The sequence below is a fragment of the Tachysurus fulvidraco genome, chromosome 12 (genome assembly GCF_022655615.1).
Source record: "Tachysurus fulvidraco isolate hzauxx_2018 chromosome 12, HZAU_PFXX_2.0, whole genome shotgun sequence".
In the NCBI taxonomy this organism is placed as follows: Eukaryota; Metazoa; Chordata; class Actinopteri; order Siluriformes; family Bagridae; genus Tachysurus; species Tachysurus fulvidraco.
Genome location: NC_062529.1, coordinates 17,642,562 through 17,664,676, shown reverse-complemented (window position 1 = coordinate 17,664,676; position 22,115 = coordinate 17,642,562). Strand labels below are relative to the sequence as shown.

At 36.0% G+C, this 22,115-nt stretch overlaps 6 gene segments (V, D, J or C); all 6 read right to left on the bottom strand.

Moving 5' to 3' along the window:
* Nucleotides 1-7,435: 7,435 nt before the first annotated feature.
* On the bottom strand, nt 7,436-7,994 carry LOC113659605. The segment is given in 2 exon segments: nt 7,436-7,821; nt 7,910-7,994. Coding segments are annotated over 2 exon segments (435 nt in total).
* Nucleotides 7,995-9,014: 1,020 nt separating this feature from the next.
* On the bottom strand, nt 9,015-9,641 carry LOC113659617. The segment is given in 2 exon segments: nt 9,015-9,477; nt 9,561-9,641. Coding segments are annotated over 2 exon segments (384 nt in total).
* A 2,778-nt stretch (nt 9,642-12,419) lies between these two features.
* On the bottom strand, nt 12,420-13,459 carry LOC113659621. The segment is given in 2 exon segments: nt 12,420-13,119; nt 13,202-13,459. Coding segments are annotated over 2 exon segments (384 nt in total).
* Nucleotides 13,460-14,252: 793 nt separating this feature from the next.
* On the bottom strand, nt 14,253-14,962 carry LOC125146026. The segment is given in 2 exon segments: nt 14,253-14,641; nt 14,731-14,962. Coding segments are annotated over 2 exon segments (438 nt in total).
* A 2,392-nt stretch (nt 14,963-17,354) lies between these two features.
* LOC113659628 lies at nt 17,355-18,067 on the bottom strand. The segment is given in 2 exon segments: nt 17,355-17,889; nt 17,972-18,067. Coding segments are annotated over 2 exon segments (384 nt in total).
* Nucleotides 18,068-19,863: 1,796 nt separating this feature from the next.
* On the bottom strand, nt 19,864-20,533 carry LOC113659610. The segment is given in 2 exon segments: nt 19,864-20,369; nt 20,459-20,533. Coding segments are annotated over 2 exon segments (438 nt in total).
* Nucleotides 20,534-22,115: the final 1,582 nt, after the last annotated feature.

The window sequence follows — 22,115 nt, the reverse complement described above, 5'->3', positions numbered from 1 at the left end:
CAGAATAATTAGAGCTGTGATCATGTTGAACTCCTGCTGATAAAAAGAGATAAAGTGACCTGAACTGAACTCATGTGACAGCAGGAGGAGGATAAATTCAACTGAACTGAGCTCCCTCTCTGTACAACAACGGTAATGTGATCTTTCTCAATTTTTTTGTATTGCTTTAATAAACATATCTGATGAGTCTCAGACTGGCATCTCCATACTGTATGTTCTCTGATACCACTGTATTGTAGATTGGGAGCCCCTGGTTGTAAGAGTTACGTTCTCTTCAGAACTCTGCAGGACTCTGATGAACATCTTCACAAAATTAAGAACCTAGATTGAAAGAAAATTGAATGTAGACTTCATTATACCAAATATTCGGTGTAACCTAGTCTGCTTGGACTTACATCAACTCTAATATTACCTGAGAGGCAGCTCAAACTAATGATGAGTTTAAATAGAAATCCACTTACATTTAATTCTGATGATAGTAACCAATGAACAGACATTATAGTGTCAGTGAGGAGACAGGATGTAGCTGCTGACAGACTGACACAATCATGAGGAAGAGTTTTACGCTATTCCTCCCAACAAACCTTTAGTTCATCAATATTTTCGGGTCCTCTTCGGATCAGGTCAAAAAATCTCAATGGGTTAAGGTGAGGACTGTGACTTGCCAATACAAAACACAGATTTCAGTCATTCTTTAGTAGATTTACCTGTCTCATTTTCTTGTTGCATCATTCAATCCATCTAAAGCTTGAGGCCACGGACTGTTGCCTTGACAATATCCTGTAAAATTCCTTGATACAGTTTTGAATTCATTATTCCTTTAATGATTGCAAGGGATCCAGGCACCAAGAAACAAAGTAGCTCCAATCCATGATGCTTCACCGTTAGGATGAGGTGTTAATGTGTTTCTCTCACCTCTCCACAGAACTACTTCACAGAAGAGCTGTGAAACATCCTACAGTACAGTACATGCAATGTGCCAAAATGTTTTTTTCTTTTCTTTAACATCCTTTGTGATCTCTTTTGACTGACTAAATAAAACCACAGCACCACCAAGAGTCCTGATAAATATTTACACATTATTATTGGTTTTTTCAGTATTTGTTCAGTGCTGTAGTGAGTTTACACCACAGTGTTGACTCACAGCACAGAAATACAGAGCATCGTCTCCTGGCTCCAAGTTCTTCACAGTTAAAGAGCCGCTTTCAACTACAGTCTTAACTGCAACATATTTTTCTTCAGTGAATTTCCCATAATCTGGTTTGATACCAACCGACGTGAAAACAAGGAGTGTAATTCCCTCCCCTGGAAGCTGCTTAAACCAGTACATCTGTCTGTGGTTTATATCTTTATTGTGAGTGCAATTAATTTCTGCAGAACTTCCTGAAGAACCCCAGATTATATCAGGATTCTGCAAAACACCATTTCCATCCACTTGACCTGTGAATGAGACATGAAATTATATTAATTGCTAAAACAGTTTACGCTAGAAAAGTATACCTGTGGCTGTGAAGCTTCACCAGAAAAGAGACAAAGTGGCAGAATAAGGAGAGCTGTGATCATGTTGAACTCCTGCAGATAAAGAGGGATACAGTGACCTGAACTAAACTCATGTGACATTGGAAGAAGGTTCAACTCAACTGAACTGTATAACAAAGGAAATGACATCATATATTGTTGCTCTACTGTAATGTTTTGATACTGGAATATCAGCGGTTTGGTGTTTATTCTGACTAATGATGTGGTAAAACAGGTGTATGAGGGTTTTCCAGTTAATTATGGACTCCTACTAAAGAGGGTCACAGTGACCTGAATTAAACATCTTTTCTTCTGTATAATAAACACTTTCACTATAGTAATAATGTGGTTAGCAGTGTGTTTAGTATGACTTGTGATGTGCTTAAACAGGTGTATGAGGTTGCACAGTTGATTAGAGACAGGTTTTTGTTATAAGAAGCGGACGTGTGTGATACTGTGTGTAAAAAGCTGCACAGATGTACAGAGCACTGTGCAGCCCTTGTCGTGGTTTGGGAATTTGTAGAGTAACCGATGATTTCCCTTCTCCACTTATCGTAAAATTGCCTTCATAATCTTTCTCATATTCTGCCTTGGTGTAATATACGTATCCAATGAGTTCCAGGCCAGTGTCTCCTTTCATTCTTTGATACCACAATATTGTGTTATAGCTCGAGATGCTGTGGTTACAGCTTAGAGTGACACTTTCTTCAGGCATACACAACACATCAGCAGGACTTTGATGAACATCTTTGCAAATTAAAGAACCTAGAAAAAAAGCATTACTAACAAACTTAGTACCAGGTCAGATTACTAAAGCACTATTTATATATTACACAAACTGCATTGTCAACATACTGTTTGTATTCCATATATTGATATTAACAACATTACCTGAGAGGAAGCACAGACTGATTATAATCTGATAGGAAAATCTGATCATATTAATTGATTAAACTGGTAAACAAAAGCTAGAGAGAAAGACAGATCTGGTATGAAATGAGCAAAACTGATACAGGATGTGATGTCTTCATGTAGGATAAAGGCAATGATCACGCCCACTATTGTGAATTGTTTAAAATGTCATATAAGAGCGCACTACATCATGCAAATCAATGGATTCCATATTAATTATGCTGTTTCAGATATTCACAAAACGTCGATCTTTTAAATTAAATTAGCAAATAACATAAAAATATAACAAAGCAAGTTGCACTCAGTCTCTTTTACATGGAGCTATGGAAACAACAAATGAAGAAAACATAACATGACGGCACAAGAAAAAGTTTTTCATAAATGCTGTATATGATCATGAATACATGAATATTTTTTTTATGATAAGTCAGATGTAGAATGCTGATAGAGATGAGAAAGAAAAAAAAAAATACTTCACATCCTCCACACACTTGAATAAATGAGTAAACTTTAGTGCCACCTGAAGACCAGATGAATAATCACACATTGACATTCTCTTTTCAGCATTGAGATTAGAGAGTGACATATTTTACACTGTCAACAAATCCAATTGTAGGTATGGTAATAAGGTAATAATAATAAGGTAAGTTTTTTTTTCTGGAGGCTCCAATATATCTTTCCACTACTGTATTTTTTCTCATTTTCAGTCTCTTGTTCTAAGTAGCATTACAGCTCAATTAAGTCACAGACATACAGTACAAAATAAGTACAAGTGTTTTTAAAAGCAGAAGGCAAAAGAGCATAAAGTCATCATAGCACATATATTACCAGACAGGCAACAAACAATTAAACACAGTAACCCTATTTGAGACAATGCGATCGTTATGCGAAACATTGAGAGCTCCTGATGAGCAACATCTTTTCTTTTTTTTTTCTTTCTCTGCAGTGTTTATCCCACAACAGCTTACAGCTGCTGAGAATATCATAATGAAGACAACAGTCATGACAAATTTTGGATTAATGTCAGCAGTTTGTGGTTTGTTATAATACATAATTTATGATGTGGTTAAAAAGGTGTACGAGTCTGTAGAGTTGTTTAAATACAGGTTTTTGTTATAAGGAGAGGTTGAGTAAGACACTGTGTGTAATAAGCTGCACAGAAATACAGAGCGTTGTGCAGCCCGTGTCTTGGGTTGGGAATTTGTAGAGAAGCTGATGATTTCCCATTTCCACTCACTGTAAAATTACCTTCATAATTTGCTTCATATTTTGGATTTGTATTAGTAATATATGCAATGAGTTCCAGGTTGGTGTCTCCATGTGTTCTCTGATACCACAGTATCGTGTAATAGCTTTGGATGCTATGGTTACAGGTTAGAGTTACACTCTGTTCAGGCAAACACAACACATCAGCAGGACCTTGATGAACCTCTTTGCAAATCAAAGAACCTGAAAAAAGAAATGTTAGAAACAGCTTTAAGTCACATTAATAAATTACTATGAATGTATTACATTTTTTAACAACAAAATACCTGAGAGGAAGCACACACTGATGATGAATTTATAGTAAAATCTAATCATATTAAATGACTTTAAGATGACCAAATATGATCAGCAGGTTCTTACAGTTTAGCCCAAGATCTGGTATATCATTTGTAGTGGTGATAAAGAATGTGATGTCATCATATAGATGAACACAGTGATCACACCCACTACTATATTGTTTCAAATGGCACATAAAGAACACACTGAAACTCATAGGTTTTTAAAGTTTACATAGAATCTAAAGTAATTTTAAAATGTTGATGAAGAATAAAATATTAGAATTAGAAATATTAGAATGAAGACTTCATGCTTCTGTACTGTGTTTACTGTATGAATAAAGAAGAAATTACATCAGAAGTTGTTATTATATTGACAGAGTGGTTTAATATTGAAATAATTTTAGTAGATTGCTCTTCGGTATGTCTTCGGTGTCTAAACAGGTGTACGAGGCTGTAGAGGATTTTGCTCGAAGGACAGGACGTGTGTGACGCTGTGTCACTGATGATCTCTCATCTCCACTCATTGTAAAATTACCTTCATAGTCTTTCTCTATTTCTAGAGCACCGGTGAATCTTAAATATCCCATGTTTCATACTGGTGTCTCCATGTTCTCTGATGCCACAATATTGTATCGTAGCTCAGTCACTGAAGATCTGTATACATGCAGTTCATTGTGAGCTCAAAAGAAATATATCCTCATATTTACTGCACACAGTTCAGTGGTTAGGTTTTGTGATTATGACAAGAAGCTTATGAGGTAAGAGCATGTGACTGCAAAGAATAAGTCTCTTTATCCTAAACCTGTTCACATGTAGGCTTCTTCCACAGTTCAGGTGCTTCAGGTAAAGACAAATAACTAGAGCTACAGCACCACCTACAGGGAAATGTAACACACTCCTCAGACAAACCCAGCACATGCTCATATCTTAGCAAAGTGTACTGTATAATCACCCATGCTTTCAGAAGTGAGTTATTTTGATGCTTAAAATTACAATAATTAGAACCAGAGCAACTTAATTCTTCAAGTAAAAACTTGTAACCACATTAATGTTAAAGCCATCCATGTTCTGGATGTAAGAACATAAATACAAAATCAGTATTTAGTCTTTAATCCCTAATAATTTAGTCTCGCTAATATTTAATTTTTCTCTAGTTTTAGTCTTTTATATTCTAAATATATAAAATGAAAGCAGTCTGGGAGCTCAGAGTTAACCATAAAAAACTTGTATTTGTACACAGAATCAGTGCAAAATACTAACATTTCTTTATCAGTGTCAGTTTGTTAGAAAATTCTTGCAAAATTAATGAAAAGAAAATATTTCACTGCTTGCTGAGAATATTATTACAAAGACCACATAATAAATATGGCAGCAGTTTGATGTTTATTGTGACTTGTGGTGTGGTTGAACAGCTGTACTGGTTTTTGTAGTTCATTAAAGTTGACTAAAGTTTTATGTTTTAAGGAGACGACGTTTGTGACACTGTGCGTAAGAAGCTGCACAGATGTACAGAGCGCTGTGTGGTACTTGTCTTGCTTTGGGAATTTGTAGAGAAGCTGATGACTCTCCATCTCCATCCACTCTAAAATTACCTTCATAATCTTTCTCGATTTGTTTCGTAGTGTGATAATAAACATGTCCGATGAGTTTCAGGCTGGTGTCTCCATGTGTTCTCTGATACCACAATATTGTCCTATAGTTCAGGATGCTGTGGTTACAGGTTAGAGTTACACTTTCCTCAGGCAAACACAACACATCAGCAGGACTTTGATGGACATCCTTGCAAAAGGAAAAACCTAGATTAAAAATAGAGGGTTAATAATTGATTTATCTTATATGTTTAGTTATCTTTATTTATTTAAAGCTAAATTAACTGTAGTGTATCTCCAATAAGGAATGCAATATTTATTGTAATACTTTTTTTAATAGGTACATATTAACTCTAATATTACCTGTGAGGCAGATGGTAAAGATGATGAGATTCAATGGAAATCGAATCATATTGATTTACTCAAACTAAATGAATAAACAAATGATCTACATTTGATCCAGGACAGTAAAATATGACACATGATCAGACCTCTTATCAAAGAGGAGACAGGATGTGACATCATTACACTGTTTAACTATATGATCACACCCATTTCTCTTATATTAGAGACCTACGTGAGTACATAAATAAAAATGCAGCACTATCTACTGTATAGACCATATGGAATTCAATGATGAAATCCAATAAATGCCACACCTCTGATCGAGAACATTCTTAGACCTTGACCTATTTATACTAAAATGAGAATGTATACTACAGTGTGCCAAAATGCTCTGTACACAGATTATATGATTTTTGAAGTAAAAATTTCTTTTAAAAAATATTCATGCTAATTTTCTACTATTTTTTCCAGAAAGCTTTTAAGAATGCCTTTGTCAAAAGACGAACATATTGAAATTATTAGTTGGACCGAGAAGCAATGATGAGGTTGAAGTTGTGATGCATGAGCAATGAAGTTGTGATGAACTTTAACAGGAAACATGAAAAGCACATTGCACCTGACACTGTTGTCAAAAGCTGAGAACTGGACATCCATGAACAGTTCCAGAGGAAGGTAAAATCATTTAGTTTAGGGGCAATGCACATTAAAAAACATGGTGGTAAATGTTCCAGAATTGGCCAAATAAGCTATCAAAAAAAGGCAAAAATGAGTTGCTGGCATGCAGAACATAAAACTATATACAGTATATGGCGACTTTTGGGACACTCTGTAGTATAAGAGAGATTTTTTTCTACTAATTTAGTCATGGACAAATTCCAAATATCAGGTAGCTCTCGCTTATCAAACAATAGCTACTGTACCAACCAGTGAGGAAGATCGATATCACATACTTCCTTAGAAATGCTGCTCATGCAATGTCAAGGGATGGTATAACACACCTAAATGAATGTGCTATATGCCCCCGTTCACATACATGAGCTCAAAGTTGCCTGTTATTGGCTAGTGTCCAAAGACGGCTGTGGCATCCCTGGGTTTCAGGCTCACAATTTACAAATGATCGGATGAATGCTTTTCTGTTGCACCACATTGGAGCCTTAGAATATCTTTCTCAATCTGTAAGGTAGTTTGCCAAAAGCTACAAATGAAAATGATCTGAAATTCCTGTAGCCTGATTCACCATCAACATGTGATTTACAGTGAACAAGGAATTGATGTTTCCTGCATTTATATTTATTCATTTGGCAGATGTTTATACAAACCAATGTAGCTTATGCTAATGTAGTTGTGGCTCTGCAACGTATTGTGGTTTCAAAACAGCCAGAGAACCAAGTGGTACAGTACAAGTCATTCTTCAATATTACAGGCATGCTTGAAGTTTGGTGAAGCTTACATACCTACAGTACATTATAAATGCCACTAATCATGTACTGTATGTGTGGCTTTTCTGTTAAAAACACTGGCAATGTGTCAATTCCAGGCCACAGGAGCAGGTGTTAATGAGATACTGAGAATATTTACACAGAGGTTTTTGTACTGAATAAAGCAGATATGCAGCACTGTGTAATAAGCAGCACAGAAGTACACTGCACTGTCATTGGATAAAAGATTTTTGATGGTCAAAGAGACGTTTTTGTTTCCATTTCCAACAATCTCCACTTTAGACGTAAAATCATTTTCAATTTTTGGTGGTGATGTTCCCACTTGATATCCAATAAAGGTCAGTCCCTGGTCTTGTCTGTACCAGTTGATTTGATTATAACTTGGTACACTGTGTTCACACTGGATTTTAACAGATTTTTGGTTGCCAAAGAGATCAGGAGGATTCTGTTTAACACGATTACTCTGAGAAAAACCTGCAATGAGAGAGAATATTGATTGAAATGATATTCAATGGCATTAATATAAAAGTGCTTAAACAGCATTAATATGAATAAAGTTTACCTCCAGGACATATCATTAAAACCAATATAATACTGACAGCTCGGATCATATTGAACGTCTGAATGTCTATTGTGCTGATTGTACTTGCGTGTCTGTTGTAGTAAAACATGTGATCTGGTTTCCCTCATGTTTAAAAGGCACAGCGCCCCCATATGAGGAAAATAAGAACTGCATCTCTGTTCAACAAGACTTTCTGGAGGCTTTTAGAGCTTTAACCATTGAGCCACTATTTGGGGAGGGGCAATATTCTTTTTTTTTGCCAAATGCTGATTTAACAGTACAATTGAAATGTTGGATAAGATATGTAAATTAAGTAACTGACATGAATAATTTCTTGTCAGATGTTCAATATAAACAGGTTCAAAACATGCAGTGGTATATACTGTGATGTTTCCTATATGTGGAGATGTTTAATTCGAAATATTTTTCATCAGAGAGGTCTTCCTGATGGACAATGTGCTTGGCAGTTTCTCTGTAACATGAAAAGCTGGAAGTTTTTTTTTTTAACCAATTACCTTCATGTCCACATTTGACACATCTATATATCTCCTCTTTGGCCTTAATCTTTACCTCTTACTTGGCAGCTCCATCTCCAACATCCTTCTACCAATATAAACATTTCTCTGTCCCTGTCCAAACCATCTTAATCTAGTCTCTCTGACCTTGTCACCAAAACAGCCAACCTAAGCTGTCCCTCTGATGTGCTCCTTCCTGATCCTGTCCATCCTCGTCACTTCTGAAGAGAAACTCAACATCCTCATCTCTACTACCTCCATCTCTGAATAGCTGCTATACAGTCAGTAATTAAGGGAACAAACTTTCTTTCATTACATTTCAAAACATTAAACAAAAGTATAAACAAATGAAAAATATGGTGTTCTTTAATTAAGAAGGAATTGCAATTGTTACTGTTGTATAAGGGAATAAATCACTTCAGGACAATCTGTATTCTGTTAAACTAATGTACATACTGTAATTAAATAGTTATATGAGGGATCAAATAAATGCAAGTATATTGTAAATCCTAAATCATAGCTAAAGTCAGATGCAATGTTTATGCAGTGTTTTATTTTTTCTTAATGATGCTAAACATTTATCAGTATTCTTGCAATTGTATTCAAGTAAATTTATATTGGTTTCTTGAAAAAGGATTATTTTGATCATTTATTCGACGAGGACTCCCTCTGTCTGTTTTATTAGTGACTGCAGTAACATCAGTGCAGGTGTTTTTGTTCAGCAGTGCAGTAACTCTGTAACACTGTGTTCTTTTACTGCACAGAAATATACAGCGCTGTCGTCTGTATCCAGATCCTTCACAGTTAAAGATCCATTTGCAGCTATTTCTTTAATAGCAGAAAATTTATTTTTGTCCACAGAGCCAAAATCGGGTTGATTACTGGATGTTATGTACACGATGAGCTCCATACTCTCTCCTTGGTGCTGTCTGAACCAGTACATCTGATTATATGTAGCATCTTTATTATGACTGCACTTCATTTCAGCAGAATCTCCTTTCAGGTGCCAGGAGACACTGGGGATTTGAGTGACTTCAATCTCTTCTGCTAAAACTAAAGCACAACAAATGATTTACAAAGATGAATTTATTTGTATTCACAAGTCAAATTCAGTTATATGCATATATTAATAGTACCTGAAGTCCAGTAGAGCAGGACATGCAGACTGATTATAACAATGATCATGGTGGTTAGTAATGACAAGAGAGGCACTAAGAGCTGAGGACCACATATGGCTGCAAACACATCCTATTGAGGATCAGCTGGAGGAAATGACATCAAAACCTTTTCATTCTTCTTCCTGTCACATGTTGAATACTAAATACTAAACTGTAATTAATCCTTAACCTTGCCCTTCAAATCCACCATATATTAATTATAAAAGGAAAACAAAATATCTACATGAGTCTGAAAGATTTATTTGTGTAATATAATCGATATATAAACGATAAATCATATAATAAGTAGAAATAATTATAAATAATTTTAAAAACACTTTTTTCAAACACTAAGTTATTAAATAGTTCAGTAAATAGTTCATAACACATCTATTTATGATAATGACCATAAAAAAATAAAATAAAATAAAAAAACACAGATAATGACTATATTTTCGAAACATCACACATAATAAATGTAAATAATGATATTTCCGAGCCAGTGATCAGGTGTGTAGTGTAGTTTAATGATGGCAGCTTTTACATTTACTTTGAAAGCCTACAGCAGGTGGAAGATTTGTGCTGTTCTGAAGTAGAAGATTTTGTTATAGATCACAGAGTTCTGTAACACTGTGTCTAATCTCACTGCACAGAAATAAACTGCACTGTCATCTAGCTGCAGATTTTTAATAGTAAGTGTCCCATTATTGCTTCCATCGCCACCCAACTTGATTTTGGATTTCAGGGAATCTTCATACAGAAAATATGTATTTACATGTAGATATCCAAGAAGCTGCAACTGTGTGTTTTCAGATCGTTTGTACCACAGTATCACCTGATGGTTAGGCATAGAGTGAGAACAGGAATGATTTGTAGATTCCTGTATATTCTTGATTAAATCATGAGGAGTCTGATGAACATTATTAGCTGCAGAAGACCTTCCTGTATGAAAATAAAAGATTGGAGTCATTCAGCAATTTTACATATAGACTCACACAATATAAAATCCTTCTCAATATGTAGAACGGTTGCCACAGCGTGAACTTAAAATCGGGAAAGTGTATGATTACCCAAATGGCAGATGAATGATGCAGTTATAGTCAGAAGAGCAGTGATCATCTTGCCTTTTTTCTGTTTCTATATCTGCTGCTAGAATGTCGATGTAAAGGTACAGTGATGTGGCGTCATAAAACGCCCCCATATGGAAGATAGACAAACTATGTCATTAAAAAAACTCTGTCATGGACATAATGAGATAATAATATGAGTACAACATTAAAAAAACTCTGTCATGGACATAATGAGATAATAATATGAGTACAACATTAAAAAAACTCTGTCATGGACATAATGAGATAATAATATGAGTACAACATTCAAAAAAAAACAAAAAACGAAGATTTATTCCTATACAATAGTTTACATATTTCTCACAAATGTACTTTGATGTACATCTTAGCTTAATTTATACACAATATTCATTCATATTCAACTTATTTGGCACCAAATTTCGTTGCAAATGAGTTGTATCTTGTTGACGAGCAGCTGGAGGAAGTGACATCAAAACCTTCTGAAGTCTTCCTGTCACATGTTGAATTAGTTTGAATTCTGATCATTAAATCCTATGATTTTATTTTAATGTAAAGTTGACTTTAACTTTAATATCATGGCAAAACAGGACAGGTGTGTAGAGTTCTGTATATTCTTGATTAAAACAGCTAGGAGTCTGATAAACATTGTTAACTACAAAAGGCCTTTCTGTAATTCTTAAATTAGATTAGATATCTATAGTATAATCACCTTTAATAATGTATGTGTGGCTTTTCTGTTAAAAACACTGGCGATGTGTCATTTCCAGGCCACAGGAGCAGGTGTTAATGAGATACTGGGAATATTTACACAGGTTTTTGTACTGAATAAAGCAGATATGCAGCACTGTGTAATAAGCAGCACAGAAGTACACTGCACTGTCATTGGATACAAGATTTTTGATGGTCAAAGAGCCGTTTTTGATTCCAACAGCAACAACCTCATCTTTAGCCTTAAAATCATTTTCGATTTGTGTTGAAGATGTTCCCCACTGGTATCCAATAAAGGTCAGTCCCTGGTCTTGTCTGTACCAGTCCTGTTTCCAAACCAGGCAGTGATGCAGCCTGTCAGGATGCTCTCTATAGTGCAAGTGTAAAATTTTCTGAGGATGCTGGGGCTCATTCCAAACTTCCTCAACCGTCTCAGGAAGAATAGGCTTTGGTGTGCCTTCTTCAGCACTGCGTCAGTGTGTGTGAACCAGGTGAGATCCTCACTGATGTTAACACCCAGAAACTTAAAGCTGCTCACCCGCTCCACAGGTGTCTTGTCGATGGTGATGGGTCTGTGTTCTCTGCTCTGTCTCCTGAAATCTACCACCAGCTCCTTGGTCTTGTCAATGTTTAGTGAGAGGTGGTTCTTCTGACACCATTTAGTCAGGGTGCTCACCTCTTCTCTGTAAGCCGTCTCATTGTTGTCGATGATCAGGCCTATCAACGTTGTATCATCAGCGAATTTGACGATGACGTTGGAGCTGTGTGTGGCTGTACAGTCGTGTGTATACAGGGAATACAGGAGTGGGCTGAGAAAGCAGACCCAAATGCAGGATAGCAAACAAACAGGGTTTAATAACAGAGGAAACATGACACGGACTAAAGACAGGACAGGAAACAGTAGATTCCACGCTGCACAAGGCAACGCGGCACAGTTAAATAGACAGGGTGATCACCATAGGAAACAGGTGTGGAGACAGGGAGGGGCAGACGAAGGTGGGGCAGACACGTGACGAGGAACGTAAAGACATGCACGTGGCCAAAGTCCGGGCTGAGTCCTGACAGTAAGGTAATGACAGTTTATAGCTTCTATAACATAAGTGATAACAGGAACAAATTTGTTTTGAGGATGTGTCACGTTGTTCAATGTAAGTAAAATAAAAGACAAGTAGGATGTGATTATTAAATTTGACAACAACATTAATTTCAATGTAAATATGTTATTACTCCAACTGACAAGGACAACCTATTGACATTATTGTGTAATAGTTTTGAAGAGTGAGACATATGTTGAGTTTCACTGCCCAGTTTTGAAAAAGGAATTATTTTGATCATTTAATAGACGAGGACTCCCTCTGTCTGTTTTATTAGTGACTGCAGTAACATCAGTGCAGGTGTTTTTGTTCAGCAGTGCAGTAACTCTGTAACACTGTGCTCACTTACTGCACAGAAATATACAGCGCTGTCGTCTGTATCCAGATCCTTCACAGTTAAAGATCCATTTGCAGCAATTTCTTTAATAGCAGAAAATTTATTTTTACCCACAGAGCCAAAATCTGGTTGATTACTGGTTGTTATGTACACGATGAGCTCCATACTCTGTCCTTGGTGCTGTCTGAACCAGTACATCCTATTATAGGTAGCATCTTTATTATGACTGCACTTCATTTCAGCAGATTCTCCTTTCAGGTGCCAGGCGACACTGGGGATTTGAGTGACTCCATTCTCTTCTGCTAAAACTAAAGTACAAGAAATTATTTAAATGAATGATTTCATTTGAGTTTACAAGTTATATTGAGTTTGTAAACTCAAATCACATACCTAATGTCCAGTAAAGCAGGAAATTCAGACTGATTATAGCACAGATCATACTGGTTTATGCTGGTTGTGGGAGAAAAGAAGAGCTCTACAGTCTGCTGTAGATGTACCTTGTTGATGAGCAGCTGGAGGAAGTGACATCAAAACCTTCTGAAGTCTTCCTGTCACATGGTGAATATTGAATTGTTTTGATTTCTGATCATTAAATCCTATGATTTTATTTTAATGTAAAGTTGACTTTAACTTTAATATCATGTCTGTAATGCAGTTTCATTTGTGATTGTTGAACAACAATAGTTAAAAATTGGCAGCAAAAAATCTCAGGTACTGTAATTGTGTGTTTTCAGATCGTTTGTATCACAGCATAACCTGATAAATCTTCCTTTATGAAAACATTCAGCAATTATTTTAAATATGAAATAATCAATCTTATTCCCAAAATGTAAACGTTTCCCATAATGAGTTAAATTGTAAAAGTTTAGTGTTTTCTAGTGTGACTAATGAATAATGCAGCTAAAGGAATGAGAATGATGTTCATCTTGGCTCTTTTGTACACAAGGAGGATTCTGTTTAACACGATTACTCTGAGAAAAACCTGCAATGAGAGAGAATATTGATCGAAATGATGTTCAATGGCATTAAAGTAAATGTGCTTAAACAGCATTAATATGAATAAAAGTTTACCTCCGGGACATATCATTAACACCCATATAATACTGGCAGCTTATCTGAGACAATGGCAGCATGTGTATCTTCTGAGAGTCTGTTTCAGAATTTTAAGGCTCAAAACCCCTCTATATGGGAGAGGGAGGAACATCTGATTCAGGAAAATCAGATTCAAAGCAAAAGTTAGACTGATCTTTGCTTCACCTAAAAGTTACTTTGATACAAGAATATGATGTAATTTATTACAGTTAAACTTACAATTTGTATAACATTATTAAAGGCATGTTTGAAGTTTATAGAACTGCTTGTAGATAAGATTTAATACCAATAGTATAATTGTCTGTAATCATGTAAATGTGGCTTTTCTGTTAAAAACACTGGCAATGTGTCAATTCCAGGCCACAGGAGCAGGTGTTAATCTGATACTGAGAATATTTACACAGAGGTTTTTGTACTGAATAAAGCAGATATGCAGCACTGTGTAATAAGCAGCACAGAAGTACACTGCACTGTCATTGGATAAAAGATTTTTGATGGTCAAAGAGACGTTTTTGTTTCCATCCCCAACAATCTCCACTTTAGCCTTAAAATCATTTTCAATTTTTGGTGGTGATGTTCCCATTTGATATCCAATAAAGGTCAGTCCCTGGTCTTGTCTGTACCAGTTGATCTGATCATAACTTGGTACACTGTGCTCACACTGGATTTTAACAGATCTTTGATGGTTGCCAAAGAGATCAGGAGGATTCTGTTTAACACGATTACTCTGAGAAAAACCTGCAATGAGAGAGAATATTGATCGAAATGATATTCAATGGCATTAATGTAAAAGTGCTTAAACAGCATTAATATGTATAAAAGTTTACCTCCAGGACATATCATTAAAACCCATATAATACTGACAGCTCTGATCATGTTGAACGTCTGAATTTCTACTGTGATGATTTGCACTTACAGTAAGTGTCTGGTGTAGTAAAACACGTGATCAGGTTTCACGCATGTTTTAAACAGCACAGCGCCCCCATATGAGGAAAATAAGAACTGCATCTCTGTTGAGAAACAGAAATTACAGAAAATGAAAAGAATATTGTAAGGTAATGACAGTTTATAGCTGCTATAACATAAGTGATAACAGGAACAAACTTGTTTTGAGGATGTTTCACGTTGATAAAGATAACTAAAATAAAAGTCAAGTAGGATGTGATTATTAAATTTGAAAACAACATTAATTTCAATGTGAATATGTTATTACTCCATCTAAAAAGGACAACCTATATGACATTATTGTGTAATAGTCTGGAAGAATGAGACATGTGTTTAGTTTCACTGCCCAGTTTTGAAAAAGGGATTATTTTGATCATTTAATAGACGAGGACTCCCTCTGTCTGTTTTATTAGTGACTGCAGTAACATCAGTGCAGGTGTTTTTGTTCAGCAGTGCAGTAACTCTGTAACACTGTGTTCTTTTACTGCACAGAAATATACAGCGCTGTCCTCTGTATCCAGATCCTTCACTGTTAAAGATCCATTTGCAGCAATTTCTTTAACAGTAGAAAATTTATTTTTATCCACAGAGCCAAAATCTGCTTCACTACTGGGTGTTTTGTACACTATGAGCTCCATACTCTGTCCTTGGCGCTGTCTGTACCAGTACATCTGATAATAGCTGCCACCCTTTATTATGACTGCACTTCATTTCAGCAGATTCTCCTTTCAGGTGCCATGCGACACTGGGGATTTGAGTGACTCCATTCTCTTCTGCTAAAACTAAAGTACAAGAAATTATTTGAGTTTACAAGTTATATTGTTTGTAAACTCAAATCACATACCTAATGTCCAGTAAAGCAGGATATTCAGACTGATTATAGCACAGATCATACTGGTTTATGCTGGTTGTGGGAGAAAAGAAGAGCTCTACAGTCTGCTGCAGATGTACCTTGTTGACGAGCAGCTGGAGGAAGTGACATCAAAACCTTCTGGTCTTCCTGTCACATGGTGAATATTGAATTGTTTTGATTTCTGATCATTAAATCATATGATTTTATTTTAATGTAAAGTTGACTTTAACTTTAATATCATGGCAAAATAGGAAAGGTTTGTAGAGTGTGTAAATTCTTGATTAAAACAGCCAGGAGTCTGATAAACATTGTTAGCCAGAAAAGGCCTTTCTGTAAGAAAAGATTAATTCTTAAATTAGATTAGATAAAGTATCTATAGTATAATCGCTTATAATCATGTATGTGTGGCATTTCTGTTAAAAACACTGGCAATGTGTCAATTCCAGGCCACAGGAGCAGGTGTTAATGTGATACTGAGAATATTTACACAGAAGTTTTTGTACTGACTAAAGCAGATATGCAGCACTGTGTAATAAGCAGCACAGAAGTACACTGTACTGTCATTGGATAAAAGATTATTAATGGTCAAAGAGACGTTTTTGCTTCCATCCCCAACAATCTCCACTTTAGCCTTAAAATAATTTTCAATTTGTGTTGATGATTTTCCCATTTGATATCCAATAAAGGTCAGTCCCTGGTCTTGTCTGTACCAGTTGATTTGATCATATCTTGGTACACTGTGCTCACATTGGATTTTAACAGAGTTTTGATGGTTGCCAAAGAGATCAGGAGGATTCTGTTTAACACGATTACTCTGAGAAAAACCTGCAATGAGAGAGAATATTGATTGAAATGATATTCAATGGCATTAATGTAAAAGTGCTTAAAAAGCATTAATATGAATAAAAGTTTACCTCCAGGACATATCATTAAAACCCATATAATACTGGCAGCTCTGATCATGATGAACATCTGAATGTCTATTGTGCTGATTTGCACTTAAGTGTCTGTTGTAGTGAAACGCGATCAGATTTCACGCATGTTTTAACAGCACAGCGCCCCCATATGAGGAAAATTAGAACTGCATGTCTGTTGAGAAACAGAAATTATGGAAAATGAAAATATTGTAAGGTAATGACAGTTTATAGCTGCTATAACATAAGTGATAACAGGAATAAACTTGTTTTGAGGATGTTTAATGTTGATAAATGTAAGTAAAATAATAGACAAGTAGGATGTTGTCACGGTCAGCGAACACCAACACCGAGAAGCGTCTCCAGAATACTAGCTCTCCCGGACTACACCTCCCAGAACCCACCACTGACTCCACCACCACCACCTGTTCCTCATCAACCGCTTTCTATAAAGACTGAACGTGAACTTAACACCAGTGCGAAGTCTTTATCTGTCTCGGCAATCATTCTGAGCAATTCCCGTGTTTTCTCTGTTCTGTTTAGTGATTGTTCGCTGCCTGCCCTGACCTTCTGCCTGTCTTACCATTTCCGATTCCTGCCTGCTCTCTGATATTGTGTTTACTTGCACTGACCTTGCCTGTACGACTACGGCTTTGTCTTTATTAAAAGCTGCAAATGGATCATGCTCTTACGACTCTTCGTTACAGATGTGATTATTAAATTTGAAAACAACATTACTCTCAATGTAAATATGTTATTACTCCAAATAACAAGGACAACCTATATGAAATTATTCTGTAATAGTCTTGAAGAGTGAGACATATGTTGAGTTTCACTGCCCAGTTTTGAAAAAGGGATTATTTTGATCATTTAATAGACGAGGACTCCCTCTGTCTGTTTTATTAGTGACTGCAGTAACATCAGTGCAGGTGTTTTTGTTCAGCAGTGCAGTAACTCTGTAACACTGTGCTCACTTACTGCACAGAAATATACAGCGCTGTCCTCTGTATCCAGATCCTTCACTGTTAATGATCCATTTGCAGCAATTTCTTTAACAGTAGAAAATTTATTTTTATCCACAGAGCCAAAATCTGCTTCACTACTGGGTGTTTTGTACACGATGAGCTCCATACTCTGTCCTTGGCGCTGTCTGAACCAGTACATCCTATTATAGGTAGCATCTTTATTATGACTGCACTTCATTTCAGCAGATTCTCCTTTCAGTTTCCAGGCGACACTGGGGATTTGTGTGACTCCATTCTCTTCTGCTAAAACTAAAGTACAAGAAATTATTTAAATGAATGATTTAATTTTAGTTTACAAGTTATATTGAGTTTGTAAACTCAAATCACATACCTAATGTCCAGTAAAGCAGGAAATTCAGACTGATTATAGCGCAGATCATACTGGTTTATGCTGGTTGTGGGAGAAAAGAAAAGCTCTACAGTCTGCTGTAGATGTACCTTGTTGACGAGCAGCTGGAGGAAGTGACATCAAAACCTTCTGAAGTCTTCCTGTCACATGGTGAATATTGAATTGTTTTGATTTCTGATCATTAAATCCTATGATTTTATTTTAATGTAAAGTTGACTTTAACTTTAATATCATGTCTGTAATGCAGTTTTATTTGTGATTGTTGAACAACAATAGTAAAAAATCTCAGGTACTGTAATTGTGTGTTTTCAGATCATTTGTATCACAGCAAAACCTGATAAATCTTCCTTTATTAAAACATTCAGCAATGATTTTAAATATGAAATAATCAATCTTATTCCCGAAATGTAAACGTTTCCCATAATGAGTTAAATTGTAAAAGTTTAGTGTTTTCTAGTGTGACTAATGAATAATGCAGCTAAAGGAATGAGAATGATGTTCATCTTGGCTCTTTTGTACACAAGGAGGATTCTGTTTAACACGATTACTCTGAGAAAAACCTGCAATGAGAGAGAATATTGATCGAAATGATGTTCAATGGCATTAAAGTAAATGTGCTTAAACAGCATTAATATGAATAAAAGTTTACCTCCGGGACATATTATCTGAGACAATGGCAGCATGTGTATCTTCTGAGAGTCTGTTTCAGAATTTTAAGGCTCAAAACTCCTCCATATGGGAGAGGGAGGAACATCTGATTCAGGAAAGTCAGATTCAAACAAACCAAAAGTTTGACTGAACTCAGCTTGACCTAAAAGTTACTTTGATACAAGAATATGATGTAATTTATTACAGTTAAACTTACAATTTGTATAACATTTTTAAATGCGTGTTCAATTTCATTTCTATGCTGACGACCTCCAGATCTATCTTCCTGTGATTCTGAGTAATCGTTCTGCATTGCACCCGCTCCATAATTGCCTTCAGGATATCAAACAGTGGCTTTCCCAGAACTTCCTTCATCTGAATGAAGAAAAGACTGAGTACATCATGTTTAGCCCAGATTCATCCGGCAGTTTTCTTAGTTTTGGTTCTCTAACACCTCAGTTTGCTCCTACCGTGCGTAACCTGGGTGTTATTTTTGACAAGAGTATGCACTTCGATAAGCAAATCAGTGCAGTAGTGAAGGCGAGCTTTTACCAGCTATGACTACTCAGCAAGGTAAAATCATTCTTGTCTCAAGCTGACCTTGAAAAAGCTATACATGCCTTCATCAGCTCAAGGATTGACTACTGTAACGCTTTCTACACTGGACTTAATCAATCACTTCTCAATTGGCTTCAAATAGTACAAAACGCGGCAGCACGTCTTCTCTCCAACACCTCCAAACGCTCACACATCACCCCTGTCCTCCACTCGCTTCACTGGCTTCCGGTGTGGTTTAGGGTGGAGTATAAGGTCCTTCTCTGTGTGTTCAAGGCCATCAATGGTCTGGCCCCAGCCTACCTCACAGAATTAATAAAGGTCTACCAACCAGCCAGATCTCTCCGCTCCTCTGGACATACCTCTCTGGTCATTCCCAAATACAATTATGAGAAGTTTGGAGGCCGGTCATTTGCCATCAAAGGACCAAAGCTGTGGAACGCACTTCCAGCACATTTACGATCCATCACTGTGCTGAGTGTTTTTAAATCGCAGTTGAAGACATATTTATTCATACAAGCTTTTAACGCGTAGACCCGGTTTCAACTTCTATTTTATGTTTCATTGTGTTCTTATTGATTCTATTTATTTTGTTTTTTTTTGTTGTTTTATTGGAAAGCACATTGTGCTCCTGTTGGCTGTTTGTAAGGTGCTCTATAAATAAAATTTGATTGATTGATTGATGTTTGAAGCTTATAGAACTGCTTGTAGATAAGATTTAATACCAATAGTATAATTGTCTGTAATCATGTAAATGTGTCTTTTCTGTTAAAAACACTGGCAATGTGTCAATTCCAGGCCACAGGAGCAGGTGTTAATGAGATACTGAGAATATTTACACAGAGGTTTTTGTATTGAATAAAGCAGATATGCAGCACTGTGTAATAAGCAGCACAGAAGTACACTGCACTGTCATTGGATAAAAGATTTTTGATGGTCAAAGAGACGTTTTTGCTTCCATCCCCAACAAACTCCACTTTAGCCTTAAAATCATTTTCGATTTGTGTTGATGATTTTCCCCGCTGATATCCAATAAGGGTCAGTCCCTGGTCTTGTCTGTACCAGTTGATTTGATTATAACTTGGTACACTGTGCTCACACTGGATTTTAACAGATTGTTGATGGTTGCCAAAGAGATCAGGAGGATTCTGTTTAACACGATTACTCTGAGAAAAACCTGCAATGAGAGAGAATATTGATCGAAATGATATTCAATGGCATTAATGTAAAAGTGCTTAAACAGCATTAATATGTATAAAAGTTTACCTCCGGGACATATCATTAAAACCCATATAATACTGGCAGCTCGGATCATGTTGAACGTCTGAATTTCTACTGTGATGATTTGCACTTACAGTAAGTGTCTGTTGTAGTAAAACACGTGATCAGGTTTCACGCATGTTTTAAACAGCACAGCGTCCCCTATGAGGAAAATAATAACTGCATGTCTGTTGAGAAACAGAATTTATAGAAAATGAAAAGAATATTGTAAGGTAATGACAGTTTATAGCTGTTATAACATATCATTTAATAGACGAGGTCTCTGCAAGAAGAAGCTCCAACTGTGTGTTTTTTTTATTGTTTATACCACAGCATCACCTGATGGTTAGGCATAGAGTGAGAACAGGAATGATTTGTAGATTCCTGCATATTCTTGATTAAATCATGAGGAGTCTGATGAACATTGTTAGCTGCAGAAGACCTTCCTGTATGACAATAAAATATTTGAGTCAATTTTACATATAGACTCACACAATATAAAATCCTTCTCAATATGTAGAACGGTTGTCACATTGTCAACTTAAAATAGGGAAAGTGTATGATTACCAATATGGCAGACAAATAATGCAGTTATAGTCAGTAAAGCAGTGATCATCTTGACTTTTTTCCTGTTTCTGTAACTGCTGCTAGAATGTCGATGTAAAGGTACAGTGATGTGGCTTCATGAAACGCCCCCATATGGAAGATAGACAAACTACGTCATTAAAAAAACTGTCATGGACATAATGATTTAATAATATGAGTACTACATCCAAAAAAATATTTATTCCTATACAATAGTTTACATATTTCTCACAAATGTACTATAATGTACATCTTAGCTTAATTTATACAAAATATTTGTAACTTGTTTTGCACCAAATTTCTTTGCAGATAAGTGATTTTTAAACTGATTCCACTTATGGCTCACACTTCAGCAGTGAAAACAAAATGTTGTTGTGACTATTTATCTAATCACCCACAATCACAAGGCAAAAATTAAAGTTTTTTTAGTCCTACCTGTTTATTCTAAATCTTTAATAGACGAGGACTCCCTCTGTCTGTTTTATTAGTGACTGCAGTAACATTAGTGCAGGTGTTTTTGTTCAGCAGTGCAGTAACTCTGTAACACTGTGTTTTCCTATTGCACAGAAATATACAGCGCTGTCCTCTGTAACCAGATCCTTTACAGTTAAAGATCCATTTGCAGCTATTTTTTTAATAGCAGAAAATTTATTTCTATCTACAGAGCCAAAATCTGGTTGATTACTGGTTGTTATGTACACGATGAGCTCCATACTCTGTCCTTGGTGCTGTCTGAACCAGTACATCTGATAATAGCCAGCATCTTTATTATGACTGCACTTCATTTCAGCAGATTCTCCTTGTAGATGCCAGGCGACACTGGGGATTTGAGTGACTCCATTCTCTTCTGCTAAAACTAAAGCACAACAAATGATTTACAAAGATGAATTTATTTGTATTTACTCTTAGTTTGTGGATTATATTGTACCTGCATTCCAGTAAAACAGGAAAATCAGACTGGTTCTAAGACTGATCATACTGGTTCGATGTGGCAAGAGAAGTATCAAGAAATGAAGACCACAGGCTGCTTTATATACATACTGTGTAGAACCAGCTGGAGGAAATGACATCAAAACAT